Genomic DNA, 20,216 nt, shown 5'->3' on the forward strand with positions numbered 1-20,216 from the left:
ACTCCAGCATCTTCAACCCCACACCTGTACCCACTGCCTGGACTCCCTCTGCCTTTGGGCAACTTATCATTCACTGAGACAAAGGTTTTGGACAAAGGTTCCTCCATAACCAAGAGGAAGGACTATGGCAAACCTCTGCTCTTTGGTCTGTAATTTTATGAGGTTTTGTTCTGATTGCTGCTGCTCTGTTACCAGCAGAGCACATTTCAACCAAGAAATGTATTTTAAGCACAGCCTCAACTTCTCCAGCACTGCTGCAAACAACATGCCCTTTGTGGTGGCCCACAGCTGGGAATTCACCAGCCATGGGAACAGTACAGCTGTGGGATGAAGCCTTCCTCTTATGTCACTGCTTCTCACATGAAGCCTACTCTTGTTCGGAGGTGCCCCCAGCTCACTCATCCTAAAAAGGGCTTAACCCCATGGCAATGAGTCCATGTCCCCATGGGGGATTCTGGGGAGGACGTAGCATGTTCCCTGTGCAGCAGAACATCCCTCCCTTGGGGCAGATGGAATGAGAGTGAAGCACCTCCATGGAACACTACAATGGCTTGGGTTGGAAGGGACCTTAAGGGTCATCCAGTTTCAATCCCATGCCTTAGGGCCCCCCCTGCTGTGAGCCATCACACAGGGAAACACCAAAGTTTCCAAAATATGTTCTTCCCAAAGTGGTAGAAAAAAACCCCCACGCTTTCAGGGGTTTTTAGCACAGGATGAACTGTGCCCAGATCCATTCCGTTAGAAACTTTAAACTGTTATGCCCCCCATAATGCTTCCAAAACCATTAATGATGAACACCTCAAAAAGCATAAGTAAGTGATCATAACAGATGGACCACACACCGCTGTGGGAAGCAGCACCTACACACAGCACGGGGCTGAGAGGAACAAAAGGAAGCCAGAAACTCAAAGCAGAACTACTGAAACTTGAGAAAATTTTCATGGGTCATTTTGAAAGTGCTCCTGAGCATCCCCCCCCATTGCAGCACTGCTCTTGGCCCCGTTGCCAGGCCCTGCACACAGCAGAGTGTTCTACCCATCCCCTGCTTCATTACTGCGCCGATAAATAATTGATACAGAGCAATTACTGTAACAGCAAAAGCAAGCAGGGATGTATAATCCCAAGCAGCAGGACCCACGCTGTGGCAAAGCAGCGAGGATGGATGGATGGCTCCAGTGAGACCGATGGGGGTGTGAGTGCTCACACTGCCCAAAAACCTGTGCTGGAAACACCTGGGAGCCCTGCAAGGAGGAGCTGTGCTCCGTGGGAGGAAATGACCCCATGGCAGCAGCAGCCAGCGCTAATCCCATTACTGCCATCACCAATTGATGGCTCTGGAAATGGGACCTGACCGGGCATCGCCCAGCGCTGTCGCTGTGTGTGGGATGGAGCCCAGCTGGGAAGTTCTTGCACTCCACGTTTCGGGATCAGACGGCTGAAGGTGTCAGCAAACAGCGTGGGACAAAACCTCCCCGTGCCACATGCTTTGGTTAATGTAGGTTCGCCACCGATGCAGCACCGAGCCCAACAGCCCTGGCCATCCTGGCCCCCAACCCACCCCTCCCTTCCCACAAACACACACCCAGATCTGCTTTCAGTAGCAGGGGCTGAATTTGTTCTCTCCTGCCCAGCACCAGAACACAGAGGGTTTCCAAAATCCCTGAAAGTGTGCGTGGTGGGCACATTGCGCTGCCGCCAGCCGACGTGGAGCTGGTGGTACAGCCCTGATCTGCAAGAGAATCTCAGAAAGTCCCTAATGCTGCAAACATCCCCTGGTCCCCCATGCTGCTCATTACCAACCTTCCCAGCGCAGCCCAAAGCCAGATGGAGTCACGGGACCCCCAGGAGACAGCGAGGCTCAGCCCAGCCCAGCCCAGGGGAGCAGAGCAGCCGCGTTTGATTTAAAGGACATTGGCGCTGCCTACAGCACGGCACAGACCTGCCTAGAAGAGGGCACAGCCCGTGGGCTGCAGATGTTGCAAGCAAAACGTACCAGATGTGGGCTCAGTTGCATCCCAGCCAGAGCAGCATCTCCCTCCAGCTCTGGCCCCGACGTGTGCCTGCAGCTCAGCGCGGCGGATGCTGGTGCAGCGCTTGGCTCTGCCTCCACCGTTATTAATGTCTGTGTCAGGCAGTGGCTGCAGCCGCCCCAGCCTCTCCCAGACACTGCTCCCTTGTGCCCCGTGCTATTTGCAGCTCTGCCAGCCGTCCCTGGAGGCTTGGTTACCTGCTGATCCCAGCAGACGTCCGCTCCGCCCGGAGGGAGAGCCGTGCATCACCCTGAAACCTGCTTCAAAGCTCCCCTTCTCCTGCCCTCCTCTGCCCCTGGGCAATGCTGAGCCTCAGACCAATTTCGGTGCTGCTTAATGAAACTCCGCTTCAAGTGGGAGGTTGTTTTTTTCCAAACTACTTCCTAAGGGGAAGGGGCAGCTCTGAAGCAGGAGATGCTTCGCAGTGCAGTGTGCCATGCACACATCTGCACTGCAGCACCGCTCGCTGATGGATCCCCACCCCTGTGGGCTCAGGGGTGTCACTGCCCCAGGGGTCTCCACGCCTGTGTGCCCGGCTGCTCCCCCAGCTCAGGATTTGGAGATACAGCTCTGGTGTGCCCAAGCAAGGCACCAGCCGTGGTCTGCAGCCTCCTTGATTGGGAACCCAGGGCTGGAAGGCAGTGAGATGACGTCTGGATCATAAATATCCCTGGCAGTAAGAAAGCCAAGGGATGGGAAAGGGGAAGGAAGAAAGATCCATCATTGACATCAGAGCAGCAGGTATCAGAAAGGGGCACAATCAGGACATAGACTTGAGCAGGCTCTGTCGCATCCAACTTACAGTCCTGTCCTGACCCTGAGCAAAACCCCAATTCTTTCCCTTATCCATATGATCCCCATGGTCACAGTTTGCACAGGGAGCTCCCCATCACTGCTGCCAACCCCAAACCCAGCGTGTCCCCAGCAGAGCCCCACAGCCCAATGGGGATGGTGTGGAGGTGTGCTGGCATCCAGATAAAGGTGTCACCAGGAGAGCAGCTCAGTGGCCACCCAGAGACATCAGCCCAGCTCAGCTGAGCCCCCGGTGTGCCACAATGTGTCCCTGCATCCCCGGGGCTCAGCCCTCAGCATCCTTCCTCTCTCGGGACAGCAGGCTGAGGGTGTGTTGTGTGGTGCTGGCTGGAATCTCTCCTCGCTCTTATCAGCAGGGGCAGAGCACGGACTGTCTGAGCAGGATGAGGGATGTGGCAGCAGGATGGACTCAGTCATTGCAGAGCTGTCGAGAAGGACTCATCCCAGTGTCACTCACAACAGGACCACGAGCTGGGCACTGGAAACCATTGCTGCATCTGGCTGAATAGCTCTGCCTGTGACCAAGGCTGTGCCCAAAAGAATCCCAATGGTGCCAAAGACACCCACGGTAGCTTCAAAGCCCAACACAACTGACTGAGGTCAGCAAGCTTTGCCTTGCTGCTACAGGAGGGGCAGGATGCTGAGAGTCTCACAGGGAGAAGGATTAAGCTGCATCCCGCTCCCACACCACTCTGGGCATCACCACCCAGAACTCCCCAGTACTTCAGGCATCCTTCAGCTTTGCAAAAATGTCACAGTTCGAATAACTACTGTAAAAGCAATGGTGACACCCCCTCCTCAGGACCACCTCGTTTTCCTGGGGCACTGCTGTGTCCCTGCTCCCTAACGTTCCCTTATACGCATTTGGGCAGTGAGAGCCATGTGGATGCAGGAGAGCAGCACCACAGCCCTGCTCACGGTGCCAGCCCAAGTGCTTCCAGCGCCTGCATTAAATCACAGCAGCTCTGGCTTCAACCACTTAGTCTGTGCCTTTGACAACCCCGTGCAAATGATCTCAGCGATGCTCACCCCCCGGGCTGCTGGCACTGCTCCCTGCAGCACGCTGGCTCTCAGCAGCCCTTCAGGGATTCACAAGAAACAAGCTGCCAGGGTTTAAAAGCGCTCCCTGCTGTGATGGAGGTGCTGGCAACTGCTCAAGTCCCCACTATGCTGCCAGGTCCTCCTGCCTGGGGAATGTGGCACTGCGTGCAGGAGGTGCCAGAGAAACAGGAGCTGGTGTTTGCCAGAGGGGAGAGGTCTGCTCTCCTAATGGCTGTGAGTCCAGCTAAGCAAATGAACAAATAAAGCTGGAGCCGTGACTCTCTGCTGGCCCATCTGCTCCGCCAGCACACACGTGCCTCAGGAGCCCACGAGCAGCTGCCTTGTGCTGGTGGCCCAAACTGTGCCTCTGTGGCACACTGAGCAGTGGATGCAGAGTAAAGGAGGCAGTGCCTGGGGATGGGGGGGAAGCCGGGAAGCTTGGCACCCAGCACCCAGCCCTGCTCCAGTAAATCCATGCTTTGTACCACACTGCTGTGCTGGGAGCCAGCTGCTGTGCAAGAAAGGGGGGATGGTGGGGTGATGGAACCCCAGGAGCCCTCAGCACGCACCCAGGTCCACTTGCATGGCATGGAGTTCTGGGTCAGGCCAAGACCCTGCATTAAAAGGGCCCCTAAATTCATAAAGTGATGTCTGGAAGTGCTTTGAAGCTTCACAGAGAGCTGTAGCATGCCCCCCACAGAGCACCTAGGGCTGCATTTGGAGCTTGTGCCCATGAAGGAGTGCCATCAACCCAGCAGGAAAGCTCTTCCAGTGCAGCCCAGGAGAGCAGACTGCAGACAGGACTGCACTAAGCACTTGGATGGATCAATCTAGATCTAACTCTTCTATGGTTACAGCCTCATTCACACACATTATCATCTATTTAATTCCTGTTCTGGCTGAATTAAAGTCAACATGTTGTCCTCCTGGTGCCAAGGGTGAGCCCTGTGTCTCAGTGTGCTTTGAGGTCACCACTGCGAGATCCCACTGGCTTCTGATGGCACAGGGATTTCGATTGAGGACAGTTTCCTCCAGCTATTAAGTGGTTGAAGGTGGGCTGGATCCTGACTCACACCACAGGGTTGTTCCCACAGCCTTTCAGATCCACGGTGTTACCAACACAGCCTTTGGCTGCCGCCAGTAATGAGTTTTTCCGGCCCAGGATGAGAGCCAGGTTGTGCTTGCTGGTGTGGAACACCGCATTTATTTGCTTTCCTTTCATAACCTGGCTCACAAGCTCTGCCAGATGAGGCTTTAACCCTTATTGGGGCAGAGTGGCCTTCAATTGTTTCTCCTCATGAGCAGCCTGACAAGAGGAGCAAGGCGCTGAGAGGGCACGGGGCAGGAGGCAGGCTGGCCCTGTGGGTGCTGTAACGATATGGATCTCCAGTGCAAAAGCAAAGTGAAAAGGTGCAGAATCCTCCCCTCCCCTCACACAACCGATGATATCAAGCTCAGCCCAGCTGTTGCCAACCCAAGTGCTTGTCATGGCCATCACCAGCCCATGGGCGCACATGGAACCCCTCCAAAGGAAGGTTTTGGAAACAAAGAGAAACTTGCTGCTGAAGGGAACAAGGTGCCAGGGACAGGCACAGCCAAGGGATGCAGACACACGGCAAGGCAGGTGCCTGGGCACAGGGCATCCTGGGGGAGGGAGATGGAGAGGAAGCACGGGGCTGCTCCCTGTCTGCGCATCCGCCGGGGCAGTCCTGGTGCAGAACCCTCCCCACAGCACTCCAGCCCTGGTTTCAATCATCTCTCGATTACACGCAGTTTGCTTTTGTTGACAGCACATTTACTTGCACTTGTCAAGTACGCTGTAAATTGTGAGAGAATCAGCCCTGCCCTTCCTGATCGGAGCAGCGGCCAGGAAGGGGCCGGGCGCCTCGTTCCCAGGGCCCGCTCGGGATCGGTCCACGCCTGCTCACAGCATCAGCAGCCACGGGGGAGAGAGAGGCGGCCGCGATCCGAAAAGTGCCGAGGATCCACCAGCTCCCTCAGGGAGCGCCGGGAGCACCCATCCTGGGCTCCCACGGCCCAAAGTCCGCACCACCAAGTGTCCGTAATTATTTAGCTTAAGGACAATCTACATCTTTCAGACACAGCCAGCCATCATCTCCGAGGTAATCTCAGGTCACGGAGTCAGAAGGAAGAGTAATCAGCCGTTCTGAGTGTGGAAGACACAAAGAAACAAGCAGTGAGAATCAGGTGGTCGTAGCGGGTTCGTTATCTGCACGGCACTGCGCTGTTTGCTTCTGTCCCCACAGCCAAAGCTGCTGGAGCAGCTCCAGCCCCGGTGCCTCCACCTCGCTTTGCACTGCAGATTGCCCTGTGCTAATGTGGAAACTGGAGCAGCGCAGTAATGTAGGGTTAAAAAAAGCACCGTGCTCTGCGCAGATGGTCGTTACTCGGCCCAAGGAGGCAGCGTCGCTAACTCAATTAACGCATAAAGCTGCTTTTGCTATAATCACATTGTGGTGGCTGTGGCTCCTCACCAGCCCCAGCCCACCTCCAGGCTCTGCACCGACCCATCTGGGGATGTTTGTCAGCAAATGGGGTCACACCAACAGCATGTGTTACACAGCAGGTCCACAGATCCCTGCCCAGCGCAAGCAAAGGCAGGGAGCAGCCACTTCAGTCAGGCTCAGACCCCAGGATGAGGGGCAGGGATGTGGATGGAGAAAATACCCACAGCGCAACTCCTGTGAGCTGCTGCAGCCACAGGATGGGCTCACTGCTCAGAGTAGTTCCACCAAGCCCTATAGGGATGGCAGAAAAGCCACCAGAGAGCCCTGCTCCCACCCATATCCCATCGCCAGGGGACCAGCCAGCAGGACCACACCAACAGTCCTGGTTATCCCTAGGGCTGATGCTGCACCCACGGGCAGCAAAAGCTCATCAGGACTACGGTGGGACCACGATTGATTTGTCCCAACTGGTTTCTCTTCCTACACCCCCAGAATCAGACGCACCACACATGGTGGCTCCAGCACCCAACAGCTTCACCTCCCAAAGGGGGTGACGATGGCTGTCCCTAAGTCAGGAAGACCCTCATGCAAATCCCACCTACTTGGGCACAGTTCTGGGGCCCTGGTAAACCAAGAAGTGCCATTCCAAAGCCCTAAACTTGTCCTCATTCCCACAGCTCCAAGAAGTCACCAATGTACAGCTGTGCTCAGACCATCCAGTCCCTGCTCTCCAGACAGGACCATCCCACTGCAGAACCTCTGCTCCATCACAAAGCATATGTTTTGGAAAGGACTCAGGGCCACTGGCAGCATAGCTGTGCAGAAGGGAGAGCTGTGCCCAGCTGGGGGGCTGGAGGAGCTGCTTTGTTTTCTCAGCTCTGGTGTACAGCTGGCACACCACACATCTCCGCCTGGTACCAAGGCCACATCAGCCCGGGGCTCCTGATGCCCAACAAAGCCATGTCCCTAGACAAGCAGCCTCCTGCCATGCTGGCACAAATCTGAAGGCCATACAAACCAGATTCCCATCTGGAGAAATCAGCCATGCAGAAGCTGTTGTTTCCAGCTTAATTTGTCTGCTCGCAGAAGGTAGACACTGTCAGCTTTCCTTAAATAGCCCCAATATAAATGCCTTGTAAGCAATGAGAGGAAGCTCCCGGATCGTTCCTCCCTTTCAGGAGGCTGATCTCCCTGCACACACACCCTGTTGTACTGCCATCCCAGTGTAGTGTCATTCCAAGCAGCATCCGCCACTCCAGTGTGTCTGTCCTGGCTGTTCAGGAGCTGCCCTCAGACCCTGCGCTGTTTCCTCCTGCACTTCAGGATGAGGTTTGTTGTAAAAATGCAGCCAGGAAGGTTTATACCTTGCTGAGCTCTGAGCAAAACAAAGCACCTGGCAGCAGCTCTCACTGCTTCTTTTCCCCCTCCCAGCCCCACATCCTACGAACAGGATTTCCATCAGCTTCTGCAAGTGTAAATAAATCCCTATCACAACACTGGAGAGCTCACCCTAGCCTCTGTTCCCCAAACCCTGTTCTCCTCTGTTCCCCAAATCTTCCTCTCTGCCACAGGGGCACAGCCTTCAGATGGTACTTTTTCACCTGTCCAGTGGCCCCACAACAGCATGAGGAGTGGGCACCCCCAGAGCTTTGCTCTGAGCCACAGGGTCTGCAGACTGAGCAGAGAGCCCAGATCAGCAGACAGCCCCACGCATTGCCCCAGACACAGAACCTGGGGTGGGGGTGGAGAGCAGAACCCATATCATGATGGAGAGCTGCTGAGCTTCCCTGTTTGCAACGCTCACAATTAAGGCAGCCGTGCAGAGCTTTGCCCCAGAGGATCCCCAGCCCAGATGGGATGTCAGCCAGCCCAGGGCATAGCCCTGTCACAGCATCATGACAGCAAGAGATGTTGCAGAACCTGGTCGCTGCACTGCCCCTCTGCTACTTGCATTTCTGGAGCTTGAGTTGTTAACCAGGTTCTCAGGCTTTTTGCGCTGTTGCTATTTTGGTAGGGCTGAACAGGCAGGAAGAGGAATCCAAAGGCTCTGCCTCCTGCAGAGACGCTGCGAGCGCTGACCTGGCGTGGGATGCTGCAGGGCAAAAGCTGCATTGCTCTGCCTCTATGCCTGGCAGCCATGCAGCGAGAGCAAAAGCCAGACCACCCAATGGGCTGCAACAAACGGCCCCACAGCATGGGCTCTGCTCCATCACTGGGCACAGGGAGGTGTCTGGGAGCTTTGCACCCAGGATGCCCAGTTGCATCACTTAAAGCGTTTTATATGCGCAGCACAGCATGTTCCTCTCACCCCAGCACAGCAGCCCCCCCCCACTAGTCCAGTCCCAGCCCTCAGGGACCAGACGGCTCCAGCACCAACAGATCCACGCAGCCCCTCCAGGCAGTGCTGCCATGCACCAAGCGGAGGTGCTGACTGCATTCTCACCACGCAGACACACCCTACGTGCTTCAAACCCACTTCATGCACACATTTCTCCTGCCAGCCCTTCTGAGATCACGCTCCTGGGCCAGGCTGAAGCTCTCCAGTGTGGGAAAGCACCGGTGTGGCCATGCTGGTTATGGACAGCAGCACTCAAAGGACCTTCTCATGCTGTGGGAGCCTGAGCATCACTGCGTATCCGAGTGCACAGAAGGACACATCTCCACACCGCTGCTCCCATAACCCCAGTGCCTTTCAACTGGGACCCAGAGATCACAGCCTCAGCCGCCCCCTCAGCACCAGGTCCTGCCCTGCAGCCAAGTTCTGCAAAAAGGCCACACGATGAGCTGCACGGCCTCAGCTGTCCAAATACAGATGCTAGGAAGCATCAGAATCAGGCGGTGCTACTCAGCTCAGCGGATGCAAAAGCAATCACTGTTTCCCCAAGCTGGGCAGGAAGCTGCAGACGCAGCAGCAGCGCTTAAATGCAAACTCCCTCCTCACCTGGCACAAAAACCATCCCCAGAGCATCACTGGAGCACAGCACAGCCCCAGGGCACTCAGAGCCTTGCAGTGCCCTGAGCAGGGGTTCCATCAGGGCTGCACTGCACAGGCTGCTTACCTTGCTCTCTGTGGGAGCCGATGCCGGATGTTGCTGCTTGGTGATGTTCTCAGCCAGACACCAGCAGATCCTCTTCTTCTGCTCCTGGGAGTAAGCCTCCAAACTTAATAAGCACTCCGACTTCTGACGTAAAGGAAACACAGGCAGAGAGAAGGTCATTAGCTGCACGGCGCAGGCCCTGGCTTTGTTTGCAAACTCCTCACTTCCAGCACGCTGTCAGATGAACAAGGGTGTAAGGAGGGAGCTCATGGTGCCCAGAGCTCTGGGCACAAGGAAGTAAAACAGGTGAGAAATCAGCTGCATAGGGGCTTCTGCTGCTGGCAGACAGGGAAGGCGGTGGGTGCAGATTTGGCTGTAAGAGGTGGGAGCAGAGCAGTAAGGTGCAGGCAGAGCACTGGCAGTTCTGCACCCTATGCCACCACCGTGTGAACATGCTTATTCAGCTGCATTTGAAGGAGGGGGAAATAGCTCTTTGCTGTATGCAAACATTAGCAAGAAGTCGAGTCAAAGAAACAACACCTTGGGGCTGGGCAGGGCTGGGAGGGACAAGGGTCTCCTCCATTAGGGCACCAGGGGAAGTTTGGAGGAGGATGCTCAGCACTGCTGACATGCTGCCTGTGAGCAGTCTGTGGCAAGAACGAAATGAATGGAGAGAAAGGATGGGAGCCTGGGAGCACATCCCTGTGAGCCCAGTGTGAGCTCCTGGGCCCTTCTGCCCCAGCCTTACAGAGCCCTATTGTGACAGGGAACTGCTCTTCTTCTTCCTCACGTCTTCTTTGGGCCAAATCCCAATCATTTACAAAACTGTCTGCTCAAATTCCCTCACAAAAGCTCTTCCGCTGCTCATCTCTCTTGCAAAAAATGAAGTTTTAGCAGCAATTGATGCCTATAGGGATTTTGCAGTACTCGCTTTAAAAAGGGCCAGGAATGCCCAACAGGTTACCTCCATCTGTAGCCGGATGTGAAAAAAAGTGGAACTTTGGGACAGAAGTGCAAAGAAAGAAAAATGTTCTGTACTAAAATGGGATGAAAAAAGTCTTTCATTTCCCCCTAGGATTTCCTTGCAGAGGGGCAGCTCTCTGACTTGCCTGCTTTTCCCAGAAAGGTCAGACAGAACTAAGGAACTTGCACTGTGCGACTCCAGAGACACACAGCTGAAAGGGGAAATGCTGTTTAGTCACACCATTTAAAGCTGTTTGCATTGGATGCAAACTCATTCATGTGTAATCCACAATTCCTGCCATAGAGGTAAACAAACCAACCTCCCATGTCAGCTCTAGAGAAACAGATCTCTAGCCCAGATCTCTTCCCCCTCCAAGGAGACTTCTAAAGAAAGAAGTTTTGGTTTTTCTTGTGTCTGTGCTTCACCACATCTATTCCTAGAGCAGAAATGGGCTTAATTATGGAAAACGCATGCACAGGCTGATCTATACACAAAACCAGATAGAGGACACAAGGTGGTGTGACTCCGTGCCCCCAAACACCAATTGCTCTGATGCTCTGTTGGAACAGTAGTACTCATATGAACAGCTGATGTCTGGGTTTCACCCCATCCCACCACCAGGCTGTAGCACTGTGACACCCATCTGATCCCAGACAAGCATTTAATCTTTCCTGCTTTCAGGGGAAAGGACAGGTGCCCATCTACACACAGGAAGCCCAGGCTAGCACTTACCCACCCTGCACCTGGGGCAGAAGCAAATGATGAGAAGGACTCAGAAGAGCTTAAAAACCAGCTGCAGAGCCCAGTGGCACAACGGTGCTTTAACTAACGCACGCTCCAGTCCCCACTAAGCTCCTGCAATTCCCTGGGCACAAGGCTTAAAGTGATTCCAAGGGCATCTCAGCTCCCCTTGCTCATGATGGATGCGTGGCTCACCTTACCCTGCTGTGCAGCCCCTTGCTGATTTGATTACCATCCCCATTTCTCTGATTGAATTTGGCAGAAAGCGATGCTCAGCCACCACTGGCAGCCGATGGCAAAGTGCCTCTTTGCTCCCCCCCTGCTCAGCAGCACAGCAGCAGAACAGCTAGGAGAAAAGGTAGCTTTTGAGTGCAGCCCGAGGAGGGCTGTAGGGACCTCACTGCCCAGGCCAGGCAACCAGGGCTGCAGCACGAGCAGCCGCTCTCAAGAGCACTGGGAACGACCTCCCCACTACTGTTTTCATTCAGGGAGGCTGCTACTTTGCCTGCCAATATTTACAAAGAGAAAATAGGGTTTAATCTCACGATGCTGGGAAAGGAGGATGCAGATGGCGTGAATGGGATGTTTGTGACCAGATAAAGTGAGCAAATGAAGTGGCTGCCAGTGGCTTTCTGCCTGCATTCGTCCCAGCATTTTGAAAAACATGTTATTGCAGGTGCTGCTCAGTGAGGTTAGTGGACCCTGCAGGAGAGCACGAGGCAAACATCAAGAGAAGAGGACTCAGAGTAGCCAACACAAGCCATAACTGTGCCCTGTTTCAGCCAGTGGAGCCCAAAGGACAATTCCTGCTTGCCAAGGTGTGAAAAGCTCTCTGCCATAGGGCACTCCCCAGGCTGTGCACACAGGGAGACAGCAGGCAGAGCTCCTGGGTGCCTGGCAGATACCAGCCAAAGAGGGGACATCGGCTCTGTGGCCCATGAATCAGCTCAGGACCTCCTGGAGAGCAGCTCCCAGACCCTCCACACCAAATGCCCTGCTGCAAGCACATCCCTTGGTGCAGGACCAATTGCACAACCAGGTGTGCAAGTGTGGCTCCATACATGGCTGCAAAGCAAAGATATAAAAAGAAGGAACCAGCTCCAGCCTGACACCTTCCATCCTTGAACTCAGCAACCAGCCTGGCACAGGGGCTGGCCTCATCTCAGACTGCTGGCACAGCCAGGTCCCTGGATGAACGTTTCATAGAATCATAGACCTAGGGAATATCCCAGAGTTGGAAGGGAGCCACAAGGATCACCGAGTTCAACCCTGCAGAGCTTCCCTGCACAGATGAGCTCTGCTCCCCTGTGGGGTTTATAGCAAGGTGCTGCAAGGCTTGCAGCCTGGCCCCTGGCTCCATCATTCAGAGCTTGGTCCATGGCCAAACCCAGCAGAGATCCCAAAGGGGAAGTACCTCGGAAATGGGCTCCAGACTACAATAGCTTTCAAATCGCAGAGAAAACCTTCCACTGGTAAAACAGCAAGCCCTGGGAATATCCTGTGCACAACACTGCCTTCATGCCCTGCAGAGCTTGGTCTGATGAGAAAGTTCAGTTTGCTCCCTTGCTGGGGGGGGCCGTGGGGACCACATCTCTTCCTGTGTTTTTTGGACTGCTGGGCACACTAGTGGTGCCCAAAACACAGACGCTGGCACTAACAGCATGGGTCCTATGGAAAGCTGAGATGGCCAAAAGGTGATGGAGTCTCATGGGTGCTTGAACAGATGCACACAGAGTTGCCATTCATGGAGCAGAGTAATTCCTGCAGAGAAGTGTGGCTGTGTGGCTCATTTTCAGGCCGGGGAGACTCTATAACTGGAGGTAAAGGATGGTTGCATCCCATCCTTCCTTGCCACATCAAAGGTTGGCTCTTACAAAATGGTTTTCTCACTGTCCTACAGACACAAAAGGGCAGGGAGCAGTGAAGCTGCCACGTCAGCTGCACACACCTGTGACACCTGGCTGAAGGGGTTCATAAGAAAACAGCCTTCACAGGAATCCCCAGCTCTGGCACAAGCCACAGAGCTCCCTGGGCAAACACTGCTTGGGCAAACAGAGAACAGGTCTACTGATTCCCATGCTGCAAAGGCTGTTTTCCCTCAGGCAAGAAGGCTCAGAACCATCAGCTTCAGAGACAGTACCACTAAGCTTACCCACCTGCTGCAGATACAGCCCCAGAGCTAAGGGTCCCTCTGTCCCCAGCATCACCCCAGAGACAAAGCTCCAGCAGACCCCTCTCCAAAATCACCCAGTGGTGCCTGTGTCAAAAAGCTCTTCATTACTTCAACTGCTTCTTATCAGATGCCCTTTTTGCCAACATCTAGTCAATGTGACCACAGAATTAGAGCCAGAAGAAAAATTTTAGAACTTCTGCTCTAAAATGTACATTTCATGATCATCTCAGAACTTGGATTGATGTTGAACAGCAAAGATTCACACAACCAGGGAGGCAAAGTATATCTTTGATTGTGTTTCTCCAGCTGGGGAACAAACACTGCCTGCTGCTCCATCCAAAGAGATCTGATTTGGGAGCTGCTGTGATGCATGGACTGGGTTGTACCAGCCTGGGGCTTCTGCTACTTGTATCACTCCATGTCAAAGCCAGGTGAACACACACCAGCGAAATATTCGGTGTCCCAGGCAGAGGAGCAGCCCAGTCAACAGCTCCAGAGTCACGGCTTTGTGTGCTTTGGCTCAGGGCACACACCAGGAGAGTACTGGCTTGGACCAAAAAAAAATGTCATTTGAAGGACAGATCCTTCCAATACAACTGCAAGCATTTCAGCTGCACTGAAATTTGGGGCACATGCTGGGTTGCAGGGTAGGACTGCATCTGCATTTGAGTAACCTGCACATTACCTCCTCAGCATTCCTCAGAATGCTGCCAGTCTTGCACTGGCAATCTTGAGATTCAGTCTGCAGAGCTCAGACTTCTCAATGCTGTGCACAGGGAACCCAGCAGCTGGGATCTACCATCCTTTGGGTGGAGGAAGAAGGAAACTTTCATTTGGGACAGAGTTAAACTGTTGCTGTAGGAGTGAGGTGGCAGAGGGACTCAGCACGTGCAGGTTGAGCATCCAGCCTCCATGTGAGCTGGGTGACTAGAAGTGATGCGTGCCACAGGCCCACATGGTGCAGAACCCAGCAACTACCTGTGGGACACCAGGAAGCAAAGGAAAAGTCCAAGAGCAGGAAGGGATTCCCGAGCCCAGGACCAGCTCAGTGGGTAGAGGGAGGGAGTCCCCCCAGCACCAAATAGGACCATGAGCAGGAAGGGGAAGGCAGAGGAGCACACTTTGCCTTCTCTCAATGTGCATCAAATTAATGCAATAAAACTGACAGAAGCAGGCAATAAGGAGTGTAGTTTTTTTTCTTTCTTAAGTCCCTAAGCATGACTGACTCCAACATTTCTAACCTTGGCTGCAGTGTTTGCTCTACTGTGACTCTTGAGAGAGATGAACTGTGAAATCCCAGAGGATCTTCCACTTTCCTGCAGTATAACGCTCCCCAGCCCCAAGCTCACCTGGCAAACAACACAGCCCATGAACCTGACAAACAACATCTCTTTACTTAGAGCAGATGAGAGGAAATTGAGACAACTTCAGCTGAGCACATAGCCCACAGATAACCACACTCTCTCCCATCCTGCACACAGTACACAACGCCAGCTGACAATGATGGACTGTTCTAGGAGGGATGAAGGCATCACTCAGGCTGCTCCAGCCCACCTGGGAGCTGAGGAACTCAGAGGGTTTCAAACAGCAGAGCCCAACCCAGGCCACCAGATCTCCAATAATGTCAGGAAAAGGGAAAAAGGAAACAGGTCCCTTGACTTTGACTCACTGCCAAAATCATCCCATTTTGGGTGGAAACACATTCAGCCCCAAACACAAGTCTTACAGTCATCACTTCTGGGTCAGAAGAGAGCAGTAGAGAACATCTCATCTGTAGTTGACTGTATCCCAAAAATTTATCACTATTGGTGCCATCCTTCCACTGCAGGAGCTCACGGCCACCAAGTGCCCTTTTCCCAAGAGGCCCTTCTCACTTCTGACCCTCGCAGACCTTTGAGCACATTCCGTTCCCCAAGGTCTGGTCTATGGGAGCAGCATTAGCTTTCACCCACCCTAATGACTAACCCCACTGCTCCAGCACTGATCTGCTGCATCACCTCCTGCTTCCCGAACTTCCAGCTGCATGCACACGTAATGATTGCTGGTTTTACCATACCAACACTAATTCTGAACACAGTGAAGCAAGAGCCAGGTTTCCCAGGTTCTCTGATAGAGCAATGCTTACAGAAGATGATGTTGAGGTATAAACCCAGAGTTTTTAACCATTGGTTACATACTACCACCATCTCCCATCCTTCTAGATTTTCAGGCCAAGTAGTGCATCATAGCAAGGCAAGAGCCTCTGAGGGCATCTGCTCCAGTTGTTCTCTCTTTGCACCTCTCTCTCTGTCATTAATAACACCTCTCTATGTTCTTGACCAAACAAATCCAATCAAACAAATCCACCATAGCTGCTCTGTTGTGCTGTGCAGGTTTAATGTCAGCTCCACTTTTGTCCCCATTACCAAACCATCTGCCTAAATACTCCCTACATCTGCCAAAAAGTGCCCCAAAAAGCTCCTAGCTAACTGCTCTGATGACACGTCCAGAACTTCAAATTTACACAGATACAGACTGCCTACCATGCCCCTGAGCCCTTAAGTCCTCTGTAAACTGCTTTTCAGGTGCAGATCCCCTGCACAGAAATGGGAACCTGAAGGGAATTAAAATTCACAGTGCTCTGTCCTGGGACACTTTGGGAATTAATTCTCCCATGGAACAATCCAGGATATCTTCAGTGAAGAGCTGTGCACACTTACACAGTATTGCCCCTTACTGCAGGGGTTCAGCTAATAGAGAGAGCTGTGCTAAATGCACCCCTGCCAGCAGCTGGGACACAGCTTCATTGCCTGAGGATGCAAATGGGAGCAGTGCCCGTGGGACCACACAGTGCAGGGATGTCCCCACACACAGCCAGGGTGGGAGACAAACCGAGGCAACGTCATTTCTGTAACGCTTGCCTACAGGATCTCCTGCCTGGACAAACCAACATCGAGCCCAGATGCGAGCATTAATTTGCTCAGGTCTGTAAGTGTGCTCACTGCAGCAGGCCAACAAGTATCTGCTGGAAAGATTTTCTGTCAGAGCAATTTCCCCAGAGAAACACCAGTGTCTGCAGATGAAAACTGCCAGAGAAAACGATCGATTTTGCTAGCGCTTTTACAATGAAAAAACTCAATGAGCTCTTTGATTTTAAGTCAGTTTGGTCTGAACATGTTGGGCTCGAATCAAAAAATCTCAAACAATGCAATAAAACGCTGCTTTGCAGTTTCCTATCAGTGGGATATTTCCGGAGCAGGGAAGGGTGTGAATGCAGTCCTGGAGCACAAACTCACACCCCAGGCCAGGTTCCCTGGGGGCTGCTGCTTCTCACCACGCAGGGGATGCTCCCCATCCCCTCAGCATTTCCCATGCAAGAGGCTGCGTGCCCCACTACTTGAAGGACCTCAAAACACTGCAAACTCACAGCCTGCAGTGTCTGCAAGAGAAACACCAGCCCTGCTGGAAGCTACACCAGGTGATGGAGATCAGTTTGCCATCTGGCTGTCAATGCCCATCGTGCTCAGGATTTAAGCTCTGTGAGTGATTTATTTGCAGGTGATCAGACAGGATGATGACTAGCAGCAGCTCATCTCATGACATATCATTTTCCCTGAAGGTTGGAATATTCTTTCTCGTTTAAAATAAATCAAGCAACTCCTAGACATTTTGATACATGCTTCCATTTTGGACTGCATTGGATCCAAATGCAAAAATGTCACCTTATGGTGCAAAACGTCACTCTCACCCTCTAAACAAAAAAGGAGATAGAGCTCAAGACCTGGCAAAGCACTATTCCTACAGCAAGCACTAGGCCCAACAGACTCCCTTACAGCTTACAGCAGCACTGAGTGCATTAAAGCTCATTGCAGCTGATCTGTGTAAGAAGCATTGGTACAAGGGCCTCCATTGACCCTTAGCTGTGTCACAGCAGTGGGAGGGACCTGTCTGCTCAGGTCACAGGGACAGAGGGGCTCAGGCAATGACCAGCACCAAGCCCAGCCCCATCAGATTCATCCCAGGACAACATGCAGCTGACCACTGGCTGCAAACATCAGGACAGGAGAACATCAAAAGAAGAGACGTCCGTCAGGGTGACATGGAGCATAAGAGCCACATCCACACAAACATCCTTCCCTTCTGCACCCCTCCTCTAAGCTCTGTAGGTGCTACAAGTTGTCAGGGGTGGGCAGTCAGACAATTACATCAGGACCCAGACACAGAGCACTGCTGCACTCCATCTGTGCGACCATGAGGGTGCCAAGGCCATGCTGTGCTGAGGATACCCTCCTGAGCCTCCCACAGCCCTCAAGTACAGCCAGCTGCTCTCTGTGGCACAAAATCTCTGCTCTCTGTGGCACAAAACCCTCTCATTCCCACAGACAAAGAATGTGGGCTTTGCATGAGGTGACTCACAGGATCATGGTTGTGACTCAGGGGACTCACAGCCCCACGTGCCAGTTCAACACAGGGGTGCAGTGCTGGCTCCCAGCCCCAGCTTTTATTTAGCAGCAGATCAGGCCTCCAAATCCCTCCACTGCAGACAATCTTAGCAGCACAAAGCAATGCTCTCCAGCCCAGCAAGGTGTCCAAGCTATGCCACGCCTGTGTACACAGGATTGCCTTTGGAAGGGACTGTCCCCTTCCAACCCCCTGGGCTCCTTCATTAACCCAAGCTCACATCCATACAGCCCAGCATCCGTTCTGTGCAGCCCCCAGGGTTGTGGTCTGTAGGTCACAATTTCCCAGCACTGCTTGTGGGGGCATCAGCATGGCACTGTCCTTCCTGCACACCTGCTGACTCATTGGCACGTCCCAGTCCTTCTGCATCTCAGCTTCCCTTCTTTAACCAAATATGCCTGGTGCCAGAGCCTCCGACAAGCCTGGAAATTAACTGGCACAGCACTGGGTATGAGCACCCACTGCTGGTGTGGCACTAGGCTGCCTCCCTGAAATGCCCTGGGTGGACAGGAGAAACAAGAATGGTTTACAGAGACCATAAACGGGGCCTGCAGGAAAGAAAAAAGCTTCACATTTCATGTTTCAATCAGCAGAACCACAAGAGCCAGGGCCACTGCAGCCCACCAGGAAAAAGCTACACCCCTCACTACATCTCGCCAAAGAGGAGCTTTCTCCTCCCACAATCCCATGAAACACAGCATTTCTCATTTGGTTACTTTAACTCAGGGCCCCAAAGACCCTAAATTAAACGTCAGGCTCCAAATGCATTTTTCCAGGCACATGAGAAGATGCAGGAATGGGATCAGCAGGCGGACACCAGTCTCTGTGCTAAGCAGGCAGCTCCTGCCCAACCACCCCGAGAAGAAATAAAGACAAGGAAGGAGCAAGGGTGGGCCTTCAGGAGAGCTGTCGGCACACGGTTACGCAGCCAGCTGTGCTCTGGCCCCATTCCCACCCGCCCAAGGTGAACAACTTCCACCCCGAGCGTTTTTATCCAACTTTCACAATAGCTTATTATGTTGCGTGGCTGCTGAGCAATGTGTGCCTTTTCTCCTCAGTGCCCTGGGGATCTTTCCCAGACCCAGATTTCCACCCTGAAAACACAAGGCCTTGAAGCCAGGAACAAACTAAAGTCAGTTGAAAGGAAAAATAAAAATAAAAAAAATATATTAGCTGCAGCACCCAGTGATTAGGGAGGACCAGTCACTGTGAACCGATTCTGCAGTCTCCTTGGCTGCTTCCCAACACAAAAGTAACTGTGTCAACGTCTGAATGATTTCAAATCTGTTTAAAGCATTCAGCCACGCACGTTTTTAGAGCTACGATTGTGTGTCTCTTATACTGGGCTTCCTTATTTTATTTGAGGGTTTCAAAGCTGGGTGCTTGAAGACAAGCAGAGGAAGATGCCTAACAAATAAAGTGAGAACAGCTGTCACGGAACCCTTGGGTGAAAGAACTCCAGGAGAAATTGGAGGGGAGCAGCAGTGAGTAAGGTACACAGGGGAAGGGAAAAGCAAGCCTGTCTTGGGGCTACCAATCCTCAGATTCCTCTTAGCAGCTTCTTATTAATATATTCTGGCTACGGCCATCGTGTTTCCTTTCCAGACCTCTGACAAACTAATAAAAAAGGAAGTTAAAATCAACCAGCTCCAGCAAAAAAAAAGCAAGTTGTTAGTATGTGTCCAGCTCCCATTGGAAAGTTAATTTGGAAACCAGCAACACTCACCTCTGCAAGGTAAAGGATGCAGAATTTCCGATCTTCTGAACCTACAAAGAAGAGAAATCAGGATCAAAATTAAGCTACAACTGCATTTCTGCGAGCAGAGACACTGCAGAGGAATTGGCTAGGAGACAACTTTTAATGAATATTTATTGTTGTCATCCCACAGTACCAGGCTGCGCTCTGGGAGTGATGTATGCTGCATCTGCAGGACCACGAGCCACGCGGGCTGCACTTGCATGGTTTTCTTGCATGGGCTTACTGCACTACCACAGATCCTCCCATGAGTCCTTTTGGAACGAGGTGTGATTTGTTCAGAGGCCACACCTGGGCTCTCCTGCCTGATCTCCCACAGCACGTGCAGCCCAATTCTTCTGCAGGTACCTGGGCACCAGGGTCAGATCTCTACACTCTTACAAATGCTCTGCTCCCAGGAGGACTCACGAGAGCATTCTTATATCCTTGCTCATTCTCAGCTTCTCCCCTCGAGCCATTATAAAGGGCAGCCACAGCTCTGCCTGGTGCTGTTTGTCCCAGTCTCCATCATTGCCAAGAGCTAGGGCCAGTGCTTCTCTAAGCAGATGGAGCCAAACCCCAGGGCATGGGGAAGCGACAGATACAAGGCATAAGGAAGAGCCCAACCTGCTCCACGGGGCTAAGGGCTGCTCCCCAAGCTGCCTCCCTGGGCTTTGGGAAGGGAGATGCTGCTGGATGCTTTCCATCAGGAAGGCTGTGCCAAGGTCTGTCCTGGCCTTTGCTCCCCACCAGCAGGACACAAGGCTCCCCAG

General features: G+C 53.0%; 1 protein-coding gene across 6 annotated transcripts in view; it reads right to left on the bottom strand.

Annotated features, from left to right (window-relative positions):
- RGS3 (regulator of G protein signaling 3) overlaps positions 1-20,216 on the bottom strand; it is a 74,733-nt gene that overhangs the window by 10,779 nt on the left and 43,738 nt on the right. For all 6 annotated transcript variants that reach the window (XM_031556142.1, XM_031556141.1, XM_019621344.2 and 3 more), the window contains 2 exons: positions 19,435-19,475; positions 9,412-9,534 (listed from right to left, as the gene is read on the bottom strand). In XM_031556142.1, coding sequence (XP_031412002.1) covers positions 9,412-9,534; positions 19,435-19,475 — 164 coding nt within the window. The remainder of the gene's footprint in view (positions 1-9,411; positions 9,535-19,434; positions 19,476-20,216) is intronic.

Source organism: Meleagris gallopavo, chromosome 19 (genome assembly GCF_000146605.3).
Source record: "Meleagris gallopavo isolate NT-WF06-2002-E0010 breed Aviagen turkey brand Nicholas breeding stock chromosome 19, Turkey_5.1, whole genome shotgun sequence".
NCBI classification, from domain to species: Eukaryota; Metazoa; Chordata; class Aves; order Galliformes; family Phasianidae; genus Meleagris; species Meleagris gallopavo.